This window comes from Equus przewalskii, chromosome 6 (assembly GCF_037783145.1).
Source record: "Equus przewalskii isolate Varuska chromosome 6, EquPr2, whole genome shotgun sequence".
Taxonomy (NCBI): domain Eukaryota; kingdom Metazoa; phylum Chordata; class Mammalia; order Perissodactyla; family Equidae; genus Equus; species Equus przewalskii.
Window position 1 is genome coordinate 51,053,034 of NC_091836.1, and position 26,641 is coordinate 51,079,674.

The 26,641-nt window shown below is 40.4% G+C and overlaps 1 protein-coding gene and 1 pseudogene across 1 annotated transcript; both read right to left on the reverse strand.

Moving 5' to 3' along the window:
* Positions 1–13,949: 13,949 nt before the first annotated feature.
* Positions 13,950–26,283, reverse strand: LOC103566522 (zinc finger protein 426-like). The gene is made up of 4 exons (XM_008542953.2): positions 25,924–26,283; positions 18,299–18,407; positions 17,387–17,470; positions 13,950–16,095 (listed from the first exon to the last, which is right to left on the reverse strand). The coding sequence occupies exons 1-4, from the start codon at positions 25,933–25,935 to the stop codon at positions 16,073–16,075; spliced, it is 228 nt and encodes a 75-aa protein (XP_008541175.1). The 5' UTR covers positions 25,936–26,283; the 3' UTR covers positions 13,950–16,072.
* LOC103566526 (zinc finger protein 726-like) lies at positions 14,597–15,709 on the reverse strand (annotated as a pseudogene).
* Positions 26,284–26,641: the final 358 nt, after the last annotated feature.

Sequence of the window (26,641 nt, forward strand, 5' to 3'; positions counted from 1 at the left end):
TTTATTTCTGTAGAATCTTGGTAATACTCGCACTTTCATTTCTGGTTTTAATAATTTGTCTTCTGTTTTTTCTTAGTACACATAGGTAAATGGTTGTAAATTGGTTGAGCTTTTCAAAGAACCAACTTTGGGTTTCATTGATACTTTCTATTTTTTTGTATTATCTATGTCATTTACCTCTGCTCTAATATTTATCATTTCCTTCCTTCTGCTAGCTCTGAACTTAGTTTCTCTTTCTCTAGTTCTTTAAATTGTAAAGTTAGGTTGTTGACTTGAGATCTTTCTTGTTATTTAATGTAAACCTTTATAGCTATAAATTTCCAACTTAGCACTGCTTTCACTGCTTCCTGTTAGTTTTAGTATATCACGATGTGTTTTCAGTCTTCTTTCAATATGTTCTAATTTCCCTTGTAATTTGTTCTTCGATCTATTCATTGTTTTAAAGAGTGCTATTTTATTTCCACAATTTTCCTGATGATCCAGTTTTTTGTTGCTGTTACTAATTTCTAAATTCACCCTTTTTTGATCAGGGAGGAGATTTTATATGCTATCTATTAAATCTATACACAATTTTTGGCCTAATATATGGTCCTTCTTGGATAATGTTCCATTTGCACTTGAGAAGAATGTGCATTCTGTTGTTGGGTAGTGTTCCATATATGTGTGTTACATTTAATTGGATTATTGCCTTAAGTCTTCTATTTGCATGCTTATCTTCTGTCTGGTTGTTCTGTTCTTTATTGCGACTGGTGTATTAAAGTCTTCAAATGTTATTGTAAAACTGTCTATTTCTTTCTTTAAATCTGTCAGTTTTGCTTCATATAATTTGATGGTCTGTCATGAGGTGCATATTTCTAATTGTTATATTTTATTGTATTGAACCTTTTTGTAATATATAATGTTCATCTGTGTCTCATGATCTTTTGAGTTAAAATCTATTTTGTCTGAAATTGGTATAGCTACCTCTGCTCTCATTTTGCTACCGTTCGCATGAAATATATGTTTCCATACATTCACTTTCAACCTGCTTGTGTCTTTGGATCTAGCATAAATCTCAGTAGACAGCATATAGTTGGATCATGTCTTTTTATCCATTCTGCCAATCTCTTTGTTTTCATTGAAGTATAATCCATTTACATTTAAAGTGTTGATAAAAAGGGGTTTACTTCTGTCATTGTGCTATTTTACATATGCCTGATACTTTTTTGTATTTCACTTATTGCATTATTTCTTTTGTGTTTTAGTATTTTTTCTGTAGTGAAATGGTCAAGTTCCTTTGTCCTTTCCTTCCTTGTATGTTCTATAGCTGTTTTTTGTTGTTATTGTTACCATGAGTGTTACATTTAATATCCTAGAGTTATAACAATCTATTTTAATTTACACCAGCTTAATTTCAATAACATATAAAATTTGAACCTTTAGAACTCCATCTCTGTGTCAGTTATTGATGTCACCAAATTACATCTTGATATACTGTTTGCAAAAAGTAAACATAATTCTTTTGAATGCACTAGTCTCGAATCATGTAGAAAACAAGATTTAGTTACAAATCAAAGTTGTAGTAATAATGGGCTTTACAGTAATGATGTTTTTTTCTTTAAATGTCTTAGTCTGAAATCACATAAAATACCAAAATTACAGTTATTAACCACTGATAAAATAGTATTTGGTTTTATAATTGCCTGTGTATTTACCTTTATTGAGCTATTTATTTCTCCGTGTGGCATCAAGTTACTGTTTAGGTCCTGTAATTTCATCTTGTAAGAGCCATTTGAGCATTTCTAATAGGGCAGGTCTTGTGGTAAAAAGTCCCTCAGCTTTTTCTTTTTCAGTATTGCAAGTGACTTCTTTTTTTATTGCAGCAACATTGGTTTATAACATTTCAGGTGTTATACATTTAAGGTGTGCATTGTACTTTGACTTCTGTGTAGATTACATCATGTTCACCACCCAAAGACTAATTACAATCCATCACCATACACATGTGGCTAATCACCATTTTTGCCCTCCTCCCTGCCCCTTTGCCCTCTGGTAACCAGAAATTCAAGCTCTGTTGATTATCTAGGAGTGTGTTAATTTATCCCTCAGTTTTGAAAGATAGTTTTGCCAGACAGAGGAATCCTGGTTGATATTTTTTTTTTTTTAGTACTTTGAATATGTCAGCCTACTGTCTTATGGCCTCCAAAGATTCTGATGGGAATCTGCTAAGCTTTTTCATTGAGCATTCCTCATGTCTGACAATACAATTCTCACTGGCTACTTTCAAGATTCTCTCTTTGTTTTTTGAAAATTTGATTTCGATGTGTCTTCATCTGGTCAATTGGCACTCATCTTCTTGGAATTCACTTGGCATCTCTGACGTTTGTATTCAACTAACATATCGAATTGGGAAGCATTCAGCCATTGCTTCTTCAAATATTTTCTCTGATCCTTCTCCTTCTAGGACTTCCACAATGCAGTGTTGGTTTGTCTGAGGATATCCCACAGATATCTTAGGCTGTGTTTGCTTTTCTTCAGTCTGTTTTCTTTCTGTTCCCCAGACTTGATTATTCCCATTCCCCTATTTGGAATTCACGAATTCTTTCTTCAGCCTGCTCAAATATGTCTTTGATTCCCTCTAGTGAATTTTCCACTTCACTTACTGTACTTTTCAGCTCCAGAATTTCTTCTTGGCTGTTTTTAAAAAAGGTTTTTCTATCTCTTGATTGATATGCATATTTTGTTCATCCACTGTTTTCTTGACTTTCTAAACATCTTTTTGGAAAATGTTTAACACAGTTGTTTTAAAGTATTTGCCTAGTAGATATATTATGAATTCTTTTCAGGGACAGTTTCTGTTATTTTTCCCTGTGAATGGGCCATATTTTCATGTTTCTTGGTATATCTTGTGATTTTTTTGTGTGTGAAACACTGGACACTGCAACCTTTTTGTGAAACACTAGATATTTTAATCTAATCTTATGGTAACACTGGAAACCAGATTCTACTCCTTTACCAAATTTTGCTGGGGTTTTTTTGTTATTGTTTTTGCTTAATTACTATAGGCTCTCTGTGTACTGAGAATCAGCTCAAGATGTAAACACAAGGTCTTCTCAGGTCTTTTCTGAGCCTTTCTCTGGGTACGTACAGTCATTTCTAAGTTTTGCCATGACACAATCAAACTAAATGTAAAAAAACTTTAATGCTTCTCTCAACAGAAGGTGGAATTTCTTTTACACTTTTGTCTGAGCTGGCCTTATGACTTGTTTTGACCAACAGGAACCAGCAGAGCTGAGTTGTGCAAATTGGTTTTCAAGAAACTTCTGGTATAAAATGATTGCTGTTTTCTGCTGTTTTGGGGTTTGCCACACAGCAAAGGGCACCTGACACACACTCCGTGGCACACAAGCCTATACGTTGTAGCATCTCAGTGACAAATTGGAGTAGTCTCCAGAACCAGGCTCCATGTTGTTAGCAGTGAGGCTATCCCTGAGAGACTGGGCATCTCCCTTATGACATCAGATGAGAAAGTCAAGATCTGAGCTCTTCTTCCTCTGCTTCAGGTCTCCAGGACAAACAGTAGGGCTCAGGGCTCAGAGACTAGTTGTAGATGAGATGAGATATGAGTGGGTTACCAGAAGTTAGAATCCCCTGACTCAGTCAGCGGTTATGTCAGTGATTTCCAAAACCACTGTTACAGGGAATCTTCCAGCCTGTCTCAGATTATTTCTATTGCCCCCTGAACCTTTTAGGAGGAGAATGTGGTGGAAAGATGTGTGGAAGCCCCTAAGTGGCTTCCCTTCACTCTAAAATAGTGACTCCAACACCACCTAGTGTTCCCCAAGTTAAATTCTCAAACCACTCAGGGTTTTGAGTGGTTTTGGGGTGAGGCTGCCATCCTTTCTCTAATTGTGTTAATTGGCTGGAGCAGAGGATTTTGCCTTTGTGTTTAGCTAGAGCTGTCCCTCTGAGAAGTGGGAGTGATCATCCTACTTGAGAAAGGGTATGTCTGACAGGGACTCGACTACACCTTTGGCCAAGTGCAGCATACCAACAGTGGAAATGATGCGGGATCGGTGAGCCGAGGAGTCAAAAGAAAGACTTCTTAGACTCTCAAGATCTGGCAGTAGTGCTCTTTTATTTAGAGAATAGTGAGGAATAGCATGGGGACAGGACCCATGGGCAGGAAGAGCTTCTGCTGCTGCCCCCGCTGGCATGGGGACAGGTCCCATGGGCAGGCAGAGCTAGTGTGTGGGGACAAGACCCACAGGCAGTCAGAGCTCCTGCTGCTGCCGCTGCTGCTGCCCCCGCTGGCATGGGGACAGGACCCATGGGCAGGCAGAGCTGGTTCGTGGGGACAGGACCCACGGGCAGTCAGAGCTCCTGCTGCTGCCCCCGCTGGCATGGGGACAGGTCCCATGGGCAGGCAGAGCTAGTGTGTGGGGACAAGACCCACAGGCAGTCAGAGCTCCTGCTGCTGCCCCCGCTGGCATGGGGACAGGTCCCATGGGCAGGCAGAGCTAGTGTGTGGGGACAAGACCCACAGGCAGTCAGAGCTCCTGCTGCTGCCGCATGGGGACAGGACCCATGGGCAGTCAGAGCTGATGCGTGGGGACAGGACCCACGGGCAGTCAGAGCTCCTGCTGCTGCCGCATGGGGACAGGACCCATGGGCAGTCAGAGCTGATGCGTGGGGACAGGACCCACGGGCAGTCAGAGCTCCTGCTGCTGCCCCGAGTTGAGGGTTAGGGCTAATTTTATAAGGCATGGGTACGTGACTTATTTTTACTGGAAAAAAAGAAAAGATGATGTAAAAAGTCATTAAATGATTTCAGTGCAGATGGGGTCTGGTTATTGTGCGGTCATATAACTTTAGATACGAATCTGGCCATATAGATCGGCATGTAGGTGAGGATGCCCCGGGATCTCTCCCTGGTGCAGTCCTAATTCATACCATAAAAAAAGTCCACTGGGTCATATAGTTTGGCATGTAGGCCAGGTCACCTTGGGCTTCTCTAGCTGGGGCAGCCTTAATCCACATCAAAACAAATGGGAATGGGGACCATTCTGCTGGGGTCCAGCCTCGGCAGAGTCCAGGTTCCCGCGGGAGAGACGGCGTCGGCGAAAAACGAGGGAGGGGAAATAAAGAGGATGTGAGACTTGGGTTGGTGTTAGCAAGTCCAACTTTACTGTGCACAAGTGTCGTTTATATATTTTTCAGGATTAGTACAGAAATAGTTCTACAAATATTCTCAGAGAGATAAGGAAGTAAAAAACGAGCACAAGAATATTTATTAGCATTCTATTCTATAGAGCATAAGGTTAATGGTAGTCTTCTCTGCAATTAACTAGTGTTTGTTGTCTCTAAGCTAAAGGAGATAGGTACCTAGGCATCTGTTGTGATTCATGGTAAAGTTAAATCAAAGAGAGAAGGTCCAGGCCTCCGGACAGGACAGCAGTCTGTCTGGTTACATCCTGGTGGAGCCATACCTGCCTCCCTCAATCATTTACGCCATTAGTGTAGATGGTTAATGGGAACAAAAGGCGACTCCAGGGTGTCTTATCCCCAGGGCTATCTGCATTCTCAGCGGCAGTTAAACATCTTTACATTTTCGCGCCCTTTAGGGGGTGAAAGCATTCCTTTGTCTTTTAGATTGTGGAGCTAACAGTCCCTTGAGCACACTGCCGGAGAAAGTATCATTTTGTTAGTAAAGTGAAGGGCTGAAAAGCTAAGTTAAACTATATATCTTCAAGAATAAAAAACAGAAATAAGTATAGACATAACCTTGATAGAAAGCATGCATATAATTCAGAAAATATCAGGGGTGTCGGCCAGCCATTCTTCACCGAGGGGCATCCCTGCACCCCTCGGCCCTTCTACCCATCAATTATTTATTATTTATCGCTTTTAGGAGAAAACCTCTATAACATTTTAACAGAAAGCAGAAGGTCAAGAATAATATATAGATACTTCTTGATCATCCATTTGACCAGCAAACTTAGAAGGACGATGCATATATATTTAGACAAAGAACTGGAGGGAGTAGGAAACATTAACCAGAGGGAGGCCATAAACCTAATTCGACATCTTATCTGGGCAGGATTCCTTTCTGCTTGTCTCAAATGGGACTGTGTGCTCCTCCAATAATTAACTGAAAAATATCTTGAAAGTTACCTGCAGGAGGTCACATTCTCTTACTATACCTAATTTTCCCGGGAGGTAGTGCCTCCCAAGCAGCCACCCAAAGGAGTGAAAACTGGAGGTTAAGAAAGGAAAAGGAATGAAGGGCAATTAGAAGCAGCACAGGTTTCAGAACTATGTGAGGGGCTGGCCAGTTATTCTTCACCAAGGGGCGACCCTGCACCCCTCGGCGTTAATCGGCTGGACCCTGTCAAACAGCCAATCAAATGATGTAGCCACGGCTCCCAGCACCATTCCACAGTTTGGCCTTGGGCATACAGCTTTCACATTGACCTCTTCTCCCAGAAGTCCTTGTCAGTGCTGTCTCCTCATTCCCTGACAGGTGCCATTTATTGGGTTTCCCCTTGGCCCTGACATTGTGGGGACCACTCAAGTACCTACTGCTCTGGCCTTTCACTTTTAGCCCTCATCATCCTCTATCACAGCAACCTTTCTCACACCTTTTCTCCCTCCCTGACTGCTCTGGTACTTCTCATTAAAGGGTGGCCAGTGGGTGGGGGAAATATCAGAGGGAATTACAGCATCCAGGAAATGTCTTTGCAAAGGAGATACCCTCTGAAACACAATGCTTTGTTGTAAGAGCCTTAAACTGAGGCCAAATGTCTTTAGAAATGAGGTGTAGAGGAGGGTCACCTTGCATTTGTGTGCAAAAAGGGGAGGTGAGATGTTTGACTTTGAGCTTGTAAACCATTTGGTCAGTGAACATGTTCAGAAAACCACACCCCTCACTGATGATGTTCTGTGTTCACCCCATGGTGACTCCTGGGGCACTGGGTTGCAGGGCTGTTCTGGAGGGCCATGTGATGACTCCTCATGCTACACAGACCCATGGCAAAATCTGCACCTGGGCTCCTGAGCTTCCACTTCTGGGTAGACAGTTACTGGAAATCTTCCGGGTATTGGAAACTACCTTTTCAACTATAATTTTATGAGATCTAAAGACAAATCAATTACATCTGCTGAAAATATACAGTAGCCAGCGAAGTTCTGAAGACTTAATATAAAGAATTTAAATATCTCAATTTTTAAACTCCTTACAATATTGAAATATTTTGGATATGTTGCATTAAAGAAAATTTATTATTAAAGTTGACCTGAGTTCTCTTTTGGTTTATTGTGGTTACAGAAAATTTTTAAACTCTAGAAAACACGTTATGTTTCTTTTTTTTTCCCTTCTTCAGGATTAGCCCTGTGCTAACATCTGCTGCCAATCCTCCTCTTTTTGCTGAGGAAGACTGGCCCTGAGCTAACATCCGTGCCCATCTTCCTCTACTCTATATGTGGAACCCCTACCACAGCATGGCTTGCCAAGCCGTGCCATGTCCACACCTGGGATCTGAACCGGTGAACCCTGGGCCGTTGAAGCAGAACATGTGTGCTTAACCACTGTGCCACTGGGCGTGCCCCCACCTTATGTTTCTAAACTACTGCTGGGCAATAAGAAGAGTGGAAAAATGAAATATTGTATTCATTTGACACAGTTTACTTTCCCTTGAAGGTGTATGGAGCCCTGTATCTTCTTTAAAGTTCTTATCTCTAGTTTGTCCTTTATCCTTTCAGCAAATAATTAACTTCTGTCCCTGTGTTAGGAAGTGAGAAAATATAAGTAATGTATACAGAAAACGTCTGATGCCTTGAAGATCCAATATTCCTATGGAAGTAGGTAGATAATAAACCAATGATTAATATATCAGGCCCAAAACAATGTGGGAAAAATCAGGAAGGAAGGAAATTAAGGAGTCCTATATATACCCACACTGGCAAAAATATTCTGGGGAAGATAATGGCAGAAAATGGAAACAATAATCATTGGCTATTCCAACTTTGAACACAAAAAATTAGAAACAATGTCAAGATTTTTACCAAAAAAATCTCTGAATACATTGCAAGTATGGGCAACTTCAAGAGAGTCTTAATTGGGAACACTCAAATGAAACAGGTCTGCTCTCTCCCCATCCCCTTTTCAGAGGGGAAATGCCAAATCAGACTTTATCCAACATCTGTGTATTTTATTGTTCTCTTCAGATAAGTATCTCTTCAGAGAAACACCTTTGCACATTATCAGTTCCTTTGCTTTGCTTTGTATTAATTTATTCTTCAGATTTCCTTCATGTTCATTTATTTTACATCTCTTAACCTTATGTGATTTAAAGCTCAATTCTTTTTCTTTAATATAAATCGCACTCTTTAATAAATCAAAAACAGAAGACTAGCCTAAATGGTAATCTACACAATGGTATTCTAATGGCGAACACAGAAAGTTCCATGGTTCATTATCCATAAACCAAACAGCCTCACAATGACCCCATAATTGAGAGGCCTAAAATCCTATGCATAAAGTCTACGCTGTCTGACACTAGGATCTGCTTTCTTTTGGAGAGTTTTTGCTTGTCGTGGCAGCATTATGTGTCTTTTGTCTACCATTGTCTTTGTTACCCTGAAACCACATGTGGTCACAGAAAAAAAGAGCTATTTCCTAGTTGAGATTTTATTTAACACTACAATTCTCAAACTGGGGGACTTTGTGCTGATGGGGCCAACAAATTTGTTTAGATTTGTAGCAACTGCATAGATTTTTTTTTATTGTGATACAATTAACACACAAATACACACCTTAAGTGTTCAGTAAATGACTTGAAAATTGCGCACTTGTGTAATCAGCCTAAACAAGCTACATAACATATTCATCTTCCCCAAGAGCCCTCTTGCCCCTTCTAGTCCATTCCATCTCTTCCACAGACAAGCACTTTCTGATTTCAAGTACCAGATATTCTGTATACATATATTAGGCAGTTTGCTCATTTTCAAATCTATGTTTTACCTGATTTTTCTCTATTGTTTAGAGAAACAATAGGGGAGAAAGACGTTTAAATCTCCCACTGGAATTGTGGACTTAGAGTCTATTTGTCCTTGTATTTCTGTCAAGCATAGCTTTACATATTTTGTATCAATATTTTTAGATGGATTCACATTTCACCCTTTTGTATGCTGAAGACTCTGTGTCTTTTATCTGAACTAACTCTCTCTCTAGAAATGATTTTTGACTTAGTCTTATGTTATCTAACGGTAGGACCTGCTTCTTGAGGAGAATTTTTGCATATCATGGGCAGCGTTATGTATCTTTTGGTTACCAATGTTCCCCTAGCATCTGACATCGAGCCTTGATCATTGGCACCCGTGATTCTTGACTAACAGACAACTGAGGTCTTTCTCAAAATTAAGGAACCTACATATAGCAAAATAACTGGATCTTAGGTTGCTAGATGTAGTACAGAACCCTGCAGGGGAAATAATTAAATACCCATCTAGTGGAAGAGGACGACAAAAGCATAAAGTGCACTGGTGCAACAGCTGCTACTGCTACATCTTGATACCCGAACTAGGGGCTTTCCATATATCAAAGTCTCCCCAGTTTGTGCATTTTCCCAAAATCTGTATGAAAAACACCTGTCCAGATAAAGTAAAATTTAAAAGTGAATGGGGGAAACAGGATCACCATAATATCTAGCAATTTTCCCTGAGTTTCACCCAAAAAAATCAAACGGGGGAAATTCAAAAAGACATATGCATACCCACACTATTCACAGCACCCAAAAAGTGGAAGGCACCCAACTGTCCATCAATGGATGAACGGATACACAAAATGCATATACACACAATGGACTATTTTGTTCTTAATAAAGAATAAAATTCTGTACATGCTAAAATATGGGTGAACCTTGACGACATTCTGCTATGTGAAATAAGCCAGACACAAAGGCTGATCCCACCTTTACAACATAACTCGAGGAGTCTACTTCATAAACAGAGAGACAGAAAGTAGAATAGTGGTTTCAAGGGGCTATAGAAAAAGGCTATGGCGAGTTAGTGTTTAGTAAGTACCAACTATCAATTTGGGGTGATGAAAAAGTTCTGGAGATTGATGATGCTGACGGTTGCACAACGAGTGTATTTAATGCCACTGAGCTGCAGTTAAAAAGGTTAAACGAGTAATTTTTATCTGATATATAACTTATTGCAATAAAAATTGCAAGTGGAGGATTATTATTAGTATTTAATGGAGCCTCCCCAAATCACAGATCTGGGGAAAAAGAAATTCAAAACTGGCCCTCATAAAAGTCAAGTTCAATAAAATACCCACCCATAGGTACAAAGACCTTAAAGTGCTTGAGATTTTATTAATAATATTAAATTTATACATCTGAGCTGTTTATTCAAACACATTATAAATCAACTTGCAAATAAAAAGCCAGATTGTAAAATGGTAGATTTAAAAATTACTACTAAATTCACATCCTGAACCGAGGAATATAGCATGGTAAAAAATGAGAATAAAATATCCAACTGCTCTGCCAGCATTTAAGAGAATACAACAACTAACACAAAACAGTACTTTTAAACACCCACATGTTGTGTCACCCCTGAACACAGGGAGGTTAGTGGCCTTATGAGTACAGCTGCCACAGCCATTCAAAAACAGGAATGCTCTGCTATTGACTAGGCAGGCTCTGGCAGGTGGCTCACACAGGGACAGCTAGGATGTCACTGAAGGCCAATGACTGCTGAAGGAAGATTGGCTTTGATACAAATCAGCCAGTGAGAAGTGCTTCAAGGAAGAAGCCCACACAATATAGTGTCTATCTACCCAGCTGAAGGTAGCTAAGTATCTCTGGGAGCCACCCTTGCAGAAATTTCACCTCCAATCTGCACAGTGGAGGGAGGGGTCACATGGGTCTTCGAAGTAGCCCGGGGACCTGGAGCCCCAAGAGTCATCATGGGATGAACAAAGACCAATATTCATGAAGGGAATGGGCACCTAAACACATTTTTTGACCAACAACTCTGGGATTTGCTCTAGAGGAAAGACGTGCAATACTGAGGCAGAAGTAAAGCCCCCAAGTGTCGCGTTACCTTTTCTGTCACTTTGAGGAAAGAATGATGAAACTGATCTCACTGATGGAAGCAATTCCATTTCCCACGAAGGGGTTATGGTGAAAGGTGGTATGTTCCAATGGGTGAGAAGTTAACTGGCTCAGAAGCCCAAAGATCGAAATGAAATATCTCCTCTTTCTCTGAACACAAATGCAGGCTGATCCTCACTTTTAAAGAACATTCAGGCTCACCTCAAGGCTCTTGTACTAAAGGGACACTTTTCTGCTGTTCTATCCTGTGGACAGACACACTGCTCAGAGACAATCACTTCTTTGGTGATATCCCTCTCCCCAGGATGCACACCCTTTATGTGAGAAGTAGCAGAGGAATCAAGGAGGGAGAAAAGCTGGGAGGAACATAAGTCTGGGCAATGAGAGAAGAAATGACCAGAGCTGCAGTCACTGCAGTGGCCCCCAAAAGACCAGGGAACAATGCCAATGGGAAACCCAATAGACGGCACCACTGGGGACTGAGGGAGCCCATCGGGAGAAAATTCTTCAGGGATATAAAAGGCTAATGTGAAGCCGGTATGATCCAGGCAAAGCTGAAGAATAACAGCAGCTGTCCCGACCGTCATTACTAAGTTTTGTCCTCAGCAGGGCAATCATGCAATCTCCATCTGTGTGTCCCCTTAAGGAAGTGGCCAATTTTCATCATAAGATAGCACATTCTGTTAAGTGTTCGATGACACTGAGCACTTCTCCACAGGGGCATATGTGTCCCTGTCACATAGCCTCTCACAAGAAGGGGAAGCTCTCCCACCTCTCAGGGTCCGGGACCTGCTCATCTTGCACCTGGACCTGCTTAGAGGCTCCTCTGACTATGGACTTATTTCTAAGTCTCTCTGCCAGTGTGCTGCTCAGAGGCTGAATAATAGCCGTTAGTGGATTCATAAGTCCCAGTACACTTTGTAGGAGAGAAAAGGTGTTAATTCAGAATTAAATGAAAAACCTTAATGGATTTTAGGGTAGCAACTAAAATAACTGGATTGCATAAATTATGGATTACATAAATTTCAACCATCAAGAGTAAATTCATTTACATGAAAAAAATAAGAGCAGAGAGGGAAGAAAAACAAGTTAAATACTGAAAACAAAATTACAAGCTAGACATAAATCCAAATTTATTAGTAATTACATTATGGACAATGTTCCAGGTCAAAAAAATAAAAGGATTTTAAAGACAATTTCAGATACCTAGATATTTTAAAATTCCACATTAAGTATGTATAAGACATTTAAAAATTAAGGGTACAGTAGACTAAGAAAAAGTAAGGAAAACTGATATAGTTATTGACGTACTTGTTGACGAGCTTCATTACGAAGTAGGACACTGGGGATCCATTTCCCACCCTGCTCGTCCATATCAAGCGGAAACCTCTGGGGGAGGAGATTTCATGACTGGGTTGCAGATACCCTTATGTCTTCATACCCAGCCTGGCACTATTGTTCTTCCAGAAAGTCACGTCTCTATCAACATGCCATTCTCATCACCAAAACTGTTGGACCTGTAGTTTGATCACTCCCTTCTTCCAAGGTATTAACTGTTCACTATTTCATGAATGTTGGCAGAGGACCCGAGACACTGAAGTCAGAGACAGATATTTAACTCATGAACAGCCAACGCATGAACATCAGCATGTTCATACTGGTCACCTTTGTCCCTATGTCTCTGAAGGAGACCTGGCTTGAAATGTGGTTGTTCTTGCACGCGAGGCATCCACAAGACTGGCTGGACTTTTCTGCAAACAGAATGTTCTGCCTGGTGAACTCACAAGGCCCCAGGGAAAACATTGCTTGCAAACAAGAATGTTTTATCAGCTCCTCAAAAGGAGCAAGCCTGGGACCTTGGGAGTTTGAAACATTATGAAGGAACCTATGAACAGATGGGTAGGGGAAAGGTCATTATTGTGGGATGCTTGCACAGGCTTAGGTCGCTGACTCACTGCTTTGGCAAAAGGGTGGCTTTGTTTAGGGGCTATAAGAATAAAGAGCTCGAGGAACTCGAGAGACTACACAGCAACCTGTGTTCGTGTTTTCATTTCTTCGGCAGCATGTCTCTCAGACACAAAGGGCCATATGGATGTCTGCACACTGGGCTGTGTTACAGAAGAGGAAGGCTGAGGTTGTGGAACCTAGTTTACTTCAGGTAGTAAGCAAGTCTCCTCTTCATCTCAATGGGAGAGATGATCTCCCTACAATTGTGTTCCTCACTGCAAACACTTGCAAGAAATGGCCAAGGGGCACAGATGTTAGCTTAGAGACAATCTTCCTCAGGCAAAAAGAGGAAAATTGGCAACAGATGTTGGCTCAGGATCAATCTTTCTCACCAATGTCCCCCCTCCCCGCCCCCCAGCCCAAAGAAATGGCCACGGGGAAGAGTGGTCAAGGTATTGTTGCATATTCAAAAAGACGAGTAGGAGCAAGATAGAAGGCGCACAGATACTTCCTGTTCAGGATTTGCTAAGCTTGATTTGGACTATCATTACAATGGTTTGATTAAGCCTCAAGAAATTCTCAGGAAGCAGCTGCAGCATTAATGGACATCCATGATGTAACCCACAGCTGCTCAAGCATCAGAACTATATGAATTTGTATCACTGATGCTGCAATGAGGTTGTGCTGGTCTGTGTCTGTGACCAAGATTCACAATCAGGAAATGTCAGTGATGGCATCATACACAGCAGAGTATCAGGACTAGCCATATTTGCACGAGTTTCTCCATTTTCACAGCGTATGGATGGAATGACAAACACAGAAGCAGGTCATATCACTAGCAGCAGCTCTTCTTTGAGCTGGAAAGATAACACAATTGTTACGCCATGCTGTGGTGCTAGATACAAAGATGAAAGAACGTTCATTGTTCTCACCCTCTTTGTGCACAACTTAAGGTTAAACCCCCCCCCCCCCCCGCCAGGTGCTAAGGTGGTTGTTTTCCCACCCAGGTATGAAATCAGGGTGTCTCCCAATAGTAGGTAAAACCTCACTTTTTCTAAACTCTTCCCTTGCTTGACCCTGACCTTTTATCCAAAAGGAGCAGGTGTGAGAAAGGAACAAAAACATTCCCAGATAATTTACAGAGACATATTATATCCCCCACCTTGGGTGGCATGAGGCACTGTAGATGGACTCTGTGAGTAGTGAACTGATTGAAGCAGTCACTACGCTCACCATCTTAGACCAGGACAATACAACAACAGAATCCAGGTAACTCTGAATCTGGCAGTCACACTTTTGGCCAGGCTGCAACATGGAAGATGTAGAAACTCTGCTGGTTTAGCATTGCTATCAGGGGATTGCTATACCATTCCCAAAAGTGATCAGGGCAGAATGGCACATGTTCAAAACACATCTATAGATCCACCCTATACGCTAGAGCACTACATGTTTCTTACATTTAATGGCTTCAGCATGAATTCTTACATGCTGTATAGTAGCAGATTCTGATTGCTTTGCCACATTGCTTAAGTTCCTGAGGCATCTAATTAGTGTTCTTTCATGTATTCAAAGCAAATATGGACACTTGTAGGCTTTTCCACATTCTCACATTCACAGGGCTTCTCTCCATTGTGAGTTCCTACATGTTTACTAAGGATCAAGGACCAAGTGAAGTCTTTCCCACATTCCTTACACTGATAGGGTTTCTCTCCAGTGTGAATTCTTACATTTGCTTAGTCTTGAGGAAATAGCGAAGGCTTTTCTGCAGTGCTTACATTCACAGGGTTTCTCTCCAGTGTAAGTTCACAAATGGATGCAAAATGTTGAGGCATATAAATATGCTTTTCCACATACCTTAGACTCAAACGGCTTCTCTCCAGTGTGACTTCTCAAATGTGTACTCAGATATGAGGAAGGAGTAAAGAATTTCCCACACTCACTACATTCAAAGGTTTCTCTCCAGCATGAATACTTAGATGTCTCCTTAGGCTTGTCAAAAAAGTATAGGCTTTCCCACACTGCTTACATTTATGGGGTTTCTCTCCAGCGTGAATTCTTGCAAGTGCAGTTAGGTTTGAGGAAACACTGAAGGTTTTCCCACATTTCATACATTCATAGGGTTTCTCTCCAGTGTGAATCCATTTATGTTAAGAGAGAATGCCTAATGAAGGCTTTCCCACAATTGTTGCATTCATAGGGTTTCTCTCCAGTGTGAATTCGTTTATGTTCAGTTAAGTCTGAATATATATTGAAGGTTTTCCCACATTTGTTGCATTCATAGGATTTCTCTCCAGAGTGAATTTGTTTATGTCTAGTTAAGTCTGAACGCCTAATGAAGGCTTTCCAACATTCATTGCATTTATAGAGTTTCTCTCCAGTATGAATTCTTACATGTTGGCTTAAATTTGACTTAAAAGTGAAGGCTTTCCTGCATTTCCTACACTCACAAGGTTTCTCTCCAGTGTGAGAACACAAGTGAATGGTAAAGTATGAAGAAGTAGCAAATGCTTTCCCACACATATTACATTCAAAAGGCTTCTCTCCAATATGAGTTTTTATATGTCTAGTAAGGCTTGAGCACGTAGTGTAGGCTTTCCCACACTCCTTACATATGTAATCTTTCTTAGCAGTGTGAGTTTGTACACATAAACCAAGGCTTGTGGAGTATATAAAAGCTGTCTCACATTCCTTCCATACTTATCAGTTTTTCTCTATTGTGACTTCTCATTTGTGCCTGAAAGGAAGACTGATTAACAAAGGCTTTCTGACTGTCACTGCATTCAAAGCCTTTCCCTTGCATGCTAGTTTTCCAGGACACAATATTTGGAGTCAGGCTGACAGTTTTTCCAGACTGATTGAACACAGAAAGTTTCTCTCCAGTAGAGGTTTTCTTGTGCAGAGTAAGGAAGTTTTTTCCATACTGACTACCCACATAAGTGTTCTTTCCATTTTGAGTTCTCCTGGGTGTCTTGAAGCATGAATGTTCACTGACGTGTTTTCCACATTCCTTACAATCACAGAGTTCACATCCATTGTGGCTTCTTTCCTGTTGATGAACGAGGATTAAAAGACTTCTCAGAATCATTAATTGATCTTATCCATCTAAAAATTAACACATCATTACAATGGTGATTTGATGTTTACCATTTTCATTACATTCATACAAGTTACTACTCTGTTGATTTCTTTCAAGTTGAATGATAAACTCCTGCCCAAATGATGTGCGATCAATTCTGATCATAAAAGACTGCTGCACAGTTCCATGGAAAAGTTTTAAAAACCCAATGTTTAGTTACATATGCAGGAATGAGTACTTGTGCAAATTATCAATCAATAAGTTTCAACTTAGGTTTTCCCCAAATTCACCATATTCACAATATCTCGCCAGAGACATTGCTCTCTCAGGAGAATGCCACTTATCTCAAATATCTATCATTTGTGCCGATCTTCTATCGAATGAAATTCCTAGCCTTTCCTGAATGTGGAAAAGAAATATTTCTTTTCAAACTTACTGATCTTACCATTTCTATCCTATTGGATGTTTTTTTCCACTAAAATATCCTGTGGAGAAACTGTGGACTCTTTGGTTTTAAGTTGCATTTTCCATTCTAAAGTAAAAGAGATCAACAAATGCAAAAGTTTGCAAAAAGAAATGGTAGGTTAAAGGAATTAAAAACAAAAAGACTCATTTGTATTATTTACAAATTAACCGTGGTGAAAAGAGAAAAACCATGACAGATTGAGTTGTTTGACTAGGTCAACAATTTAACGATGATAAAGATATGGAGGTAAAATTGAGTAGTTGATTAAAAAATGATTCTATGAAAATTAAAAATGTTTGGAAAAGAGACACAATATTATCAGAGAAATCAAGCAAGCAAGCTCTGGACTAAAAGCATACATTAAAAAGATAAACTTAAAAAAAAACAACCAGGGGCCTGTGCAATGGTTAAGTTCACACTCTCTGCTTCAGCAGCTGAGAGTTCTGTGGTGGCATGCCACCTAAAAAATAGAGGAAGACTGGCACAGATGTTAGCTGAGGGCAAATCTTCCTCAAGCAAAAGAGTAAGACTGGCAATGGATATTAGCTCAGGGCCAATCTTCCTCCCCACAAACAAAAAAATCCGCCCAAACCAGAATAAGTCATTTGGTGAAATCACAGGAAATTCTGAGTAAATGTACAGAAAGAACTTATGTGAAGCTGAAGATGTCCCAAAGATTCAGAGACCAATGACCTCAGCCATCTGAGAAAAAGAACATCTTAAACAGTTTCCTCATTACTATTCCAAACATGGTGAAATATTCATTAACCAGAGAAGTTCTTCACCATGACTCACCTTGGAGGATTCCTTTCTTCACTGTCCTCAACTCTTCTTCTTGTTCCAACCAAGAGATCAGATTGGGTTTGAACAGTTGATACCCTGTCCAGGAGGAAAGATATATTAATGGACAAGGCTCTTGTAAAACATGATAAACACTTGGAAGTATCAGGTCTTATATTTCTTTTTTTTTTCTGCTTTATCTCCCCAACCCCGCCCCATACACAGTTGCATATCTTAGTTGCAGGTCCTTCTAGCTGTGGGATGTGGGATGCCACCTCAACGTGGCCTGACGAGTGATGCCATGTCTGTGCCCAGGATCTGAACCCTGGGCCGCCGCAGCGGAGTGCGCGAATTTAACCACTTGGCCATGGAGCTGGTCCCCAGGTCTTATATTTCTAATGAATATTGTAAAATTATTTCAAATGAGATAAAAATGCAAAAACCCCCCTTCTGTGTCCCAAATAGACCGTTGATCTCTGGCCCCTGAAATTCCCTTTAGAGGTAGACATATATATGTTTACAAAACACCAAGACTTTCATTGAAAGAGGAAATAAAGTACAAAAAAGACATTTTAATTCTCATGGAGAAATCATACACCAGTGGCTGTCAAACTCCGGTGTCCATCAGAAAGAATCCTGTCCAGTGTTTCTTAAAACACAGATGACTGAGGCCCCAGTGCCAGAGTTTCATTCACTATGTCAAAGTGGAATCTGAGAATGCACATTTCTAACAGAGCGAGGGTGAGGTTGTTAGTCATACAATCACATTTTTATAGCAACTATGCTGAATTAAAACCCAATAGGGCAGAGACTATGTATCTCTTATTTCCCATTGTATTCAGATTTCACATCACCCATCCAGAAACATAGTAAGTACGTAATATTTACCTATATCATAAGAGGCTACAGGAAGGATGGCAGCCTTACCTACTGTGGTCAGGTTCTTGTAGGTCTCCAGCATCACATCTCTGTATAGGTTTTTCTGAGCAAGGTCCACTAAAGTCCACAGCCATGTCTCATCAAAGGTCACAGAACCCTAAACCATCATACATAAGCTGGCTTCAGTAAAGTGACATCTCCACCAAAATTCACTGGGGAATGAAGATGGGAGATGTAACTGCAATAGAGAGTTTCAAGGTCTCTCATCATCTCCGCCAGGGTGCAATGGTCCTAGGTACTCTTCTATCTAAATTCATTCACCATTTATATCCTTCAGTTATACCTTTAATGGAACCTGGAACACTTGAACTTCTCTCACCACAACTAGACTAAAAGCTCATCTTATTTCCCTCTTGCAAGACGCTCCTGAGAAATCGCAGACACTTGTAAGTGCTGGTGAATAAATAAATTCTTTGGAGAAATGCACACTCTTATCTTCCTTACTATCTGTCACTGCATTAACTAATATAAAAATTATGCAGCCACTCTCATCAGAGTCAATATTGGTACTAATAATGGAAATACTCAGATTATTGACAGTAATCCATCACCAATAGGAAGCACCATTTTGTGAGGAAATTCAACAGGAATTCCATCCTTGAGTAGCTACATTTCTTTAAGAAGCTCTGGAGACAGGTCAATCTAGAAGGAAACACGTCTGTTTGGTGGATGGAGCATGCCATTTTGTAGAATACACTTCTCTCGCTGTTTGCAGATAACAAGATTTTATATATAAAAAGCCCTAAAGAATCCATCAGAAAACTACTAATAGTTTAGTAGTAGTAAACAACAACTACAGCAAAACTGCAGCATACAAAATCAACTTACAAAATCACTTGCATTTCTCTACTTTAATAATGAACAACAGAAAGAGAACTCAAGAATACAATCCCATTTACAATCACAACAAAAAGAATATATTATCTAGGGAATAAATTTAACCAAGGAGGTGAAAGACCTATACACTGAAAACTATAAGACATTATTGAAAGAAACTGAAGATATAAAGAAATGCAAAGACATTCTATACTCATGGATTGGAAGGATAAACATAGTTAAAAAGTCCATATTACCTAAAGCAATCTACAGATTCAATGCAATCCCAACCAGAATCCCAATGACATTCTTCATGGAAATAGAATAAAGAATCCTAAAATGTACATGGAACAACAAAAGATCTTGAATAGCCAAAGCACTCTTGAGAAAAAGAACAAAGTTGGAGGCATCACAATCCCTGAATTCAAAATATATCACAAAGCTATAGTAACCCAAACATCACGGTACTGGTACAAAAACAGACACAGAGATCAATGGAACAGGAATAAAAGCCCACAGACAAAGCCACACATCCAGGAGCCGGCCCAGTGGCGCAGTGGTTAAGTTCGCATGTTCCGCTTCGGTCCAGATCCTGGGTGCGGATCCGGGGTGCGGATATGGCACTGCTTGGCAAGCCATGCTGTGGTAGGCATCCCACATACAAAGTAGAGGAAGATGGGCACGGATGTTAGCTCAGGGCCAGTCTTCCTCAGCAAAAAGAGGAGGATTGGCAGCAGATGTTAGCCCAGGGCTAATCTTCCTCAAAAAAGAACAAAAACAAAAACAAAAAACCACACATCTATGGACAGCTAATCTTCGACGAAGGAGCCAAGAACATACAACGGAGAAAGGAAAGTCTCCTTAATAAATGGTTCTGCAAAAACCAGACAGCCACACGAAAAAGACTGAAAGGAGAAGATTATCTTTCGCCAGACACAAAAACTAACTCAAAATGGATCAAAGACTTGAAGGTAAGACCTGAAACCATAAAACTCTTGGAGGAAAATAAAGACAGTATACTATTTGACATTGGTCTTAGTGGCACCTTTTTGAATACTATGTCTATTTGGGCAAGGGAAACAAAAGAAAAAAATAAACAAATGGGACTACATCAGGCTAAAGAGCTTCTGCAAGGCAAAGGAAACGAGGAAGAAAATGAAAAGAGAACGCACCAACTGGTAAAAAATATTTGCAAATTATATATCTAACAAGGAGTTAATCTCCAAAATATATAGAGCTCATACAACTCAATAACAAAAAAACCATCTGATCAAAAAATGGGCAGAGGAGATGAACAGACATTTTTCCAAAGAAGATATCCAGATGGCCAAAAGACACATGAAAGGATGTTCATCGCTAATCATTAGGGAAATGCAAATCAAAATGACAATGAGAAGTCACTATACTCCTATTAGAATGGCTATAACTACCAAGACAAAAAACATCAAATGTTGGAGACGATGTGGAGAAAATGGAACCCTCACACACTGCTGGTGCAAATGCAAACTGGTGCAGCCACTATGCAAGACAGTGTGGAGATTTCTCAAAAAATTAAAAATACAAATAGCATAAGATCCAGTGATCCCACTTCTGGGTATTTATCCAGAGAACTTAAAATGAACAATTTAAAGGACAATGGAGAACCTTTGCACTGCTCTTCAAGTGTATATAGATTATAGGTAAATAATCGTTCACAAGACAATGTACATCTCAGTTTTCAGAAATGTATTTAACTACCTTAAGAATGTAAGGGTGGGAGGAACACTGTCATCTTCCGAGCACTCATCCACCAGCCTCGGCTTCTCTGCACACCACTCAGTTGATTCCCACGGCCTCCTTATATGGATACTTAGCACTCTAGGTCTTGCACACGTAGTGTCACCCCAACTTATTCCACATGTATCCACCAGTCATGTCTTGTCTGCATTCCAGAAGGTTCCTTCCTGCTTGCCCTCTGACTGTTGACTAGCTCTGGCCCTGGCAACCTAGCAAACTTCTTCACCATCCAATGGACTGCCATGACACCTTCTCCAACAAGATCTGAAGTCAAGTCTTGGGGAGAGGGCTGCCCTAAAACTTTGGTCTGCCTTAGGTACTGTCCATCAACTCTAGGTTATCTGTTATAATTCTCTTTATATTACACTTCTCCTGTTTAAATCAAAGTATGATTTCTGTATCTTGATTTCATGTAGACGTACACAGACTTGAGAAAGACAGTGATCCCTGGAGACAAACGAGTAAAGAGAAGATTTTGGGATAGGATTGGTCAAGCCTTTGAACTTCAGCAAAGAGCTGAGTTCCTTGCCAATGGGAAAGACATTCACAGAGTTACAATAGCCAAGCTATTACCTATGGCTGATTGTGATACAGTGCCAACTGAAGCACTTGCCTTGGGAGAACCAGTGAATGCTACGATTAACAATTACAGCAATAACGATGATTATAATGGTTGTGATGAGGGCTGGGTTCTTTTCAGTGTAGTTGCCTAGAAAATGGCAAGCTCAGATCTGCGATCTCGGCGCTCAAATCAAAGTCTGTGACCAGAGAGATTCCATGACAGCTCTTAAAAACTCACTTCTTGTGGTCACAGGGGGAAGATACTGCTGAAAATCAAACACAAAATTGTTCAACCACAGTAAAATTCAGTCTCATGAAGTTGTTAATGTGAAATTGAGGGCAGTGATCAGGGAATAATGAGTAGGAACGTGAAATGGGGACATCTAATTGGACCCAGATGAAACTCAAAATCTTGAACACCCAAGACACTCTGACTCTCCTTTACCATGAAGTAGGTAGCTTGCCATTTGCTTTCTGATGAGCCTAGTCCTCCTCTGCTTGAGAACTCCATCATAATTTCACTTGGAGTAGATGCCTTATAAGCAATGCTCATTCTCAAGACCCACCACAAACATCTGCTGTTGCCTCTAGACTCACAACTAATACAAAATCCAAGGGAACAGGTATAAAACATAAAATTAAGGCAGGCAAAAATAGCTTACAACACAAAATAGAAGAAACCAGGCAACGTGAAAGCTTCTAAGGGCTCCTAAGAGATCAAGTTCTGGCAACTACAGTGAGTACAAGTAAGCTGTATGGCAGCTTGCAAAGGTTCTTCCAACACCAACTGCAGTTGCACTACCTCCAGTCCACGTGTATACCTTTCTGTGGCGGTCCTTACACTCAGGTGACTGAGACAAGAGTCTAGTTTACAGATGACTCTGCATAGTAAGCTAGTACCACCTGGAGGAGTAGAGTTGAAGCTCTATATCCTTAGTTATATGTCTTCTAGTAAATCAACAGATGAATAACTTCATCTAGTAATTAAAATTCTCTCAATTTTACCTTCTATAAAACTCTCAAGTCATTTCATTTACTTTTTTTCCCATAATAATCATCCAGTTGTAGGTTGCCACTATTATGTTTTAAAACTTAGTCAACATCATCTTCTATGCTGACTCCACACCTTCACATTCACATTTCTTTAAGGCCATTCTCAAACTAGGAGTTTGTGAATTCTATTCAAGTTGTAAGTAGATTCAAATTACTCCCTTTCTTAAAATATTTCTTAAGTTTCCCATGGCCTTAGAGTACAGTTCAAAGTATGTAATTCCCTTGGTCCCATCCCCGCTCTCCAATTTACCTCCCATCATTCTCTGGTTCTGCTCTGCTTCAGCCAACTCTCTTTCCTCAGCTTAGGAAACACACTAAAGCTCTCAACTGCTCTTGTATTTTGCTCATGAAGTTCTCTTCGTCTGCAATGTTTTCATTCACTCTATACCTCCCCATTCTTGCTCAACGACCTGACTAGCTAAATCATATCCATCCTTTCATTCTCAACTGAAATAGCAACCCTTTCCAATATATCTTCTCCCCTCCTATTAAGCCATTATTCTGTCCAGATAACAACCCCTCCCAATATATCTTCTCCCCACATGTTAAGTCATTATATGTCCAGTATTCACCTAAAATCTGTCTTCCTAAATAGACTGTAAGCCTCATGGTGGCAGTACTATCTCTGTTTTGATGGCCATTGTTTCCCTGTCCTTGGCACACCACATAACTCATCAGAGTATGACAATGATCATCTGTGGATTGTCAGAGGAATGCCATTCACCACGAAAATGTTACAGTGGAGGATAAGCACAAACTGAAGTCACAAAAAATAGAACTACAACACAAAAATTAAACAGGAAGCACATAAAATGTCTGTGAACAACACAATATAAGCCTAAACACTGTACTTCTGAAATGTATTTGAGTATTCTTACTCAGGAAGAAAGTGGACCAGCATTCATTTTGAAAACAAGTGTCTTGCAGTTAAAACTCAGATATGTTCCTTGTGTTTTTCCAGAATGATTTTTCAACATGTTTTGAAGTTGATTCAGAAACTACCAAATGGCACAAGATTTTTACAGAAGGGATTTATATATCCAGAAAAATTAAATATGTACTTGTCCTTTGACCAACCTTAAAATCCTGCCCTGGAAATGCACTTCTAAAAATGTGAAACAACATATACAGAAGATCACTGCTGGTTACTCAGAGACGCTTGAACAATTGATAGAAAGGTTGCGGGGGAACGAGATACTATGAGTGTCAAAATACCACCCCACATATGACTCTCTTATTCAAAAGGAAAAGTCTACCTGTAAAATAGAGGTCTCTGGCGATCACTACCTTCATCAATCAACTATGGCATCATTAATTGAAGGACAATCTAAGTCTATGTCTTCCCAATGAAATGCAACTTGAGGTATACAACATCACCTAAAAAGTGTTTTGTAAATGATCTTTTGAAGCCTCTAGACCAGAACAAAGCTGGAGGCATCATGCTGCCTGATTTAAACCATATTACAAAGCTATAGTAGTCAAAACAGGATGGTACTGGTACAAAAACAGATGAACAGATCAACGGAACGTAACAGAGAGCCCAGAAATAAACCCACACATATATGGTCAATTAATTTACGACAAAGGAGCCAAGAATATACAATGGGGAAAGGACAGTCTCTTCAATAAATAGCGTTGGTAAAACTGGACAACTACATGCAAAAGAATAAAACTGGACCACTATCTTACACCATAAACAAATGGATTAAAAACTTGAATGTAAGACCTGAAACCACAAAACTCCTAGAAGAAAACAAAGGTAGTAAAGCTCTTTGACTTTGGTCTTGGAGATGATTTTTTGGAAGTGGGACTACATCAAAGTAAAAAACTTCTGCACCGGAAAGGAAACTATGAACAAAATGAAAAGGCAACTTACAGAATGGGAGAAAATTTCTGAAAATCATATATCTGCTAAGAGGTTAATATCCAAAATATATAAAGAGTTCATACAACTCAATAGCAACAAAGTAAACAATCTGATTAAAAAACGGGCAGAGGATCTGCATAAGCATTTGTCCAAAGAAGACATACAGATGGCCAACAGGTACATGAAAAGGTGCTCAACACTACTCATCATAAGAAAAATGCAAATCAAAACCACAATGAATATCAACTCACATCTGATGGATGAATGGATAAAGAAAATGTGGTATATATACACAATGATATATTATTCAGCCATGAAAAAGAAGGAAATCTTGCCATTTGCAATAACATGGATGGACCTTGAGGGTATTATGCTATGTGAAATAAGTCAGAGAAAGAGAAATACCGTATGATTTCACTTATACATGGAACTCAAACAAAAGACTGAAACTCTTGGATAAACAGTTGAGTGAATGTCAGAAACGGGGTGGGGGGGGGTGGGAGAAATGAGTAAAAGTGGTCAAAAGGTACCAACTCCCAGTTATAAGATAAATAAGTCCTGGGTACATGTAATGTACAGCAGTGACTATAGTTAATAACACTGTATTGTATATTTGAAAGCTGCTAAGAAAGCAGATCTTAGAAGTTCCCACCACAAGGGAAAAAAATTGTATGTGTAGTGATCATTTCAGAAAATATACAAATATTGACTCATTATGCTGTATACCTGAAACTAATGTAATGTTCTATGTCAATTATATCTGAAGAAAAAGAAATATAAAAATGTGTGACTATATAAAAGAATGTATTACTCTTCGAAAAGTCAATATAATGGAGAAACAACAGCCAATGCTCTAGGTTAAAAGACTAAAAGACATAAAAATTTGCCATATATAAACCCTGACTGCATCCTAGATCCAAACACACCCAAAGGCATATTTGGAACAATGTGGAGAATTTTACTTTTCACACAGAGTAGGTAGTAACTGACATTATTTTGTACATTTTTTGGAAAATAACGGTATCGTGGTTTTCTAAACACAATGTGTTTATCTTTAGGAGATGCATCGCCAAGTATTTAAAGGTCAAGTATCATGTCTGCAACTTACTTTCAACTTACTTTCTCAATTCACGAAAAAATGGATATTAGTCTAGAGAGAGGAAACATGCAAAATGCTAAAAATGGGTGAACCTACTTCAAAGGACAGTCACTGTACTGGATGTTCACACTTTATTTACGTTTAAGATTTTTCAAACAGAAAATGTGGGAAAAACTATACTTAGTGCAAACAGCCTGTTTACCGGAAGTTCAATTATTCCAGAACTAGGAGGAAAAAAAGCCTACATCCGTTTTTCTGAGGCCCATGTTTTGAAGTTTTGTGTACTTGATCTGAGTATTTGTCTTTATTTATTTTTGATACATTATGTTCAGGTAGAAATATGATGTACTTTTTTAGATGCCTATGGTGTGCATATTTCTGTACAGAAATGTTAGCATATTTAGACCGTAAATCTGTCTACTAAAGAGAAACAATACTCACCTCTCTCTTCATCTGATTTCCTACGGGCCGGAGTCAACCCATCTGAAAGGCGGAAATCCTCTTCCTCACGGAGAAAAGTCACAAGGCTGCTGTGGAGCCTTGGAGGGAGGAGCACAGAGGATGACACCACCCCACAGAAGCGCCCTCACCCCACTGCAGATCCGGCTCCTCGTGGAGAACGACGGAAGCGAGCAGCACGCACCAGGCCCCTCTAAGCAGGCCCCGGGCGGCCGGCCAAACCCGTCCCGTGACTCCCTCTTCCGCCCGCTCCCCCTACTTCACGCCGGCCTCGCCTAAGCCGATCCGGGCCGGACGACGACCAACATGAACCGCTTTAAGACTTGCCCCGCGCGCAGCGGCAAAAACTGTGCCTAATTGTGACGTCACTTCCGCTTCTTGCCGGGGGGCGGGGCTCAGGCGATGGAGCGCGGGACCACGTGGGACCACTTCAGAGAAGTTCTGATTTCCTCCAGCGTGAGCGCGCATGGGCTTCGGACCAGCTGGGCGCCAGGCCTGGGGCCCGAATCAGGCCCAGGGCCGTGGTTGAATCTCGAACCAGCCCTGTGGCTGGAGCTACGACGGAGGGCGCGGCCGATCCCTGAGGGCGGGGCTGGAGGTGGGATGAGACCCAGCGCGCGTTTGGACGGTGCACGATCAAGCCTGAAGGGCGAGGCTGAGGGTGGAGACCCAGCCACCAGCGAGCACATCAAAAGGTTTT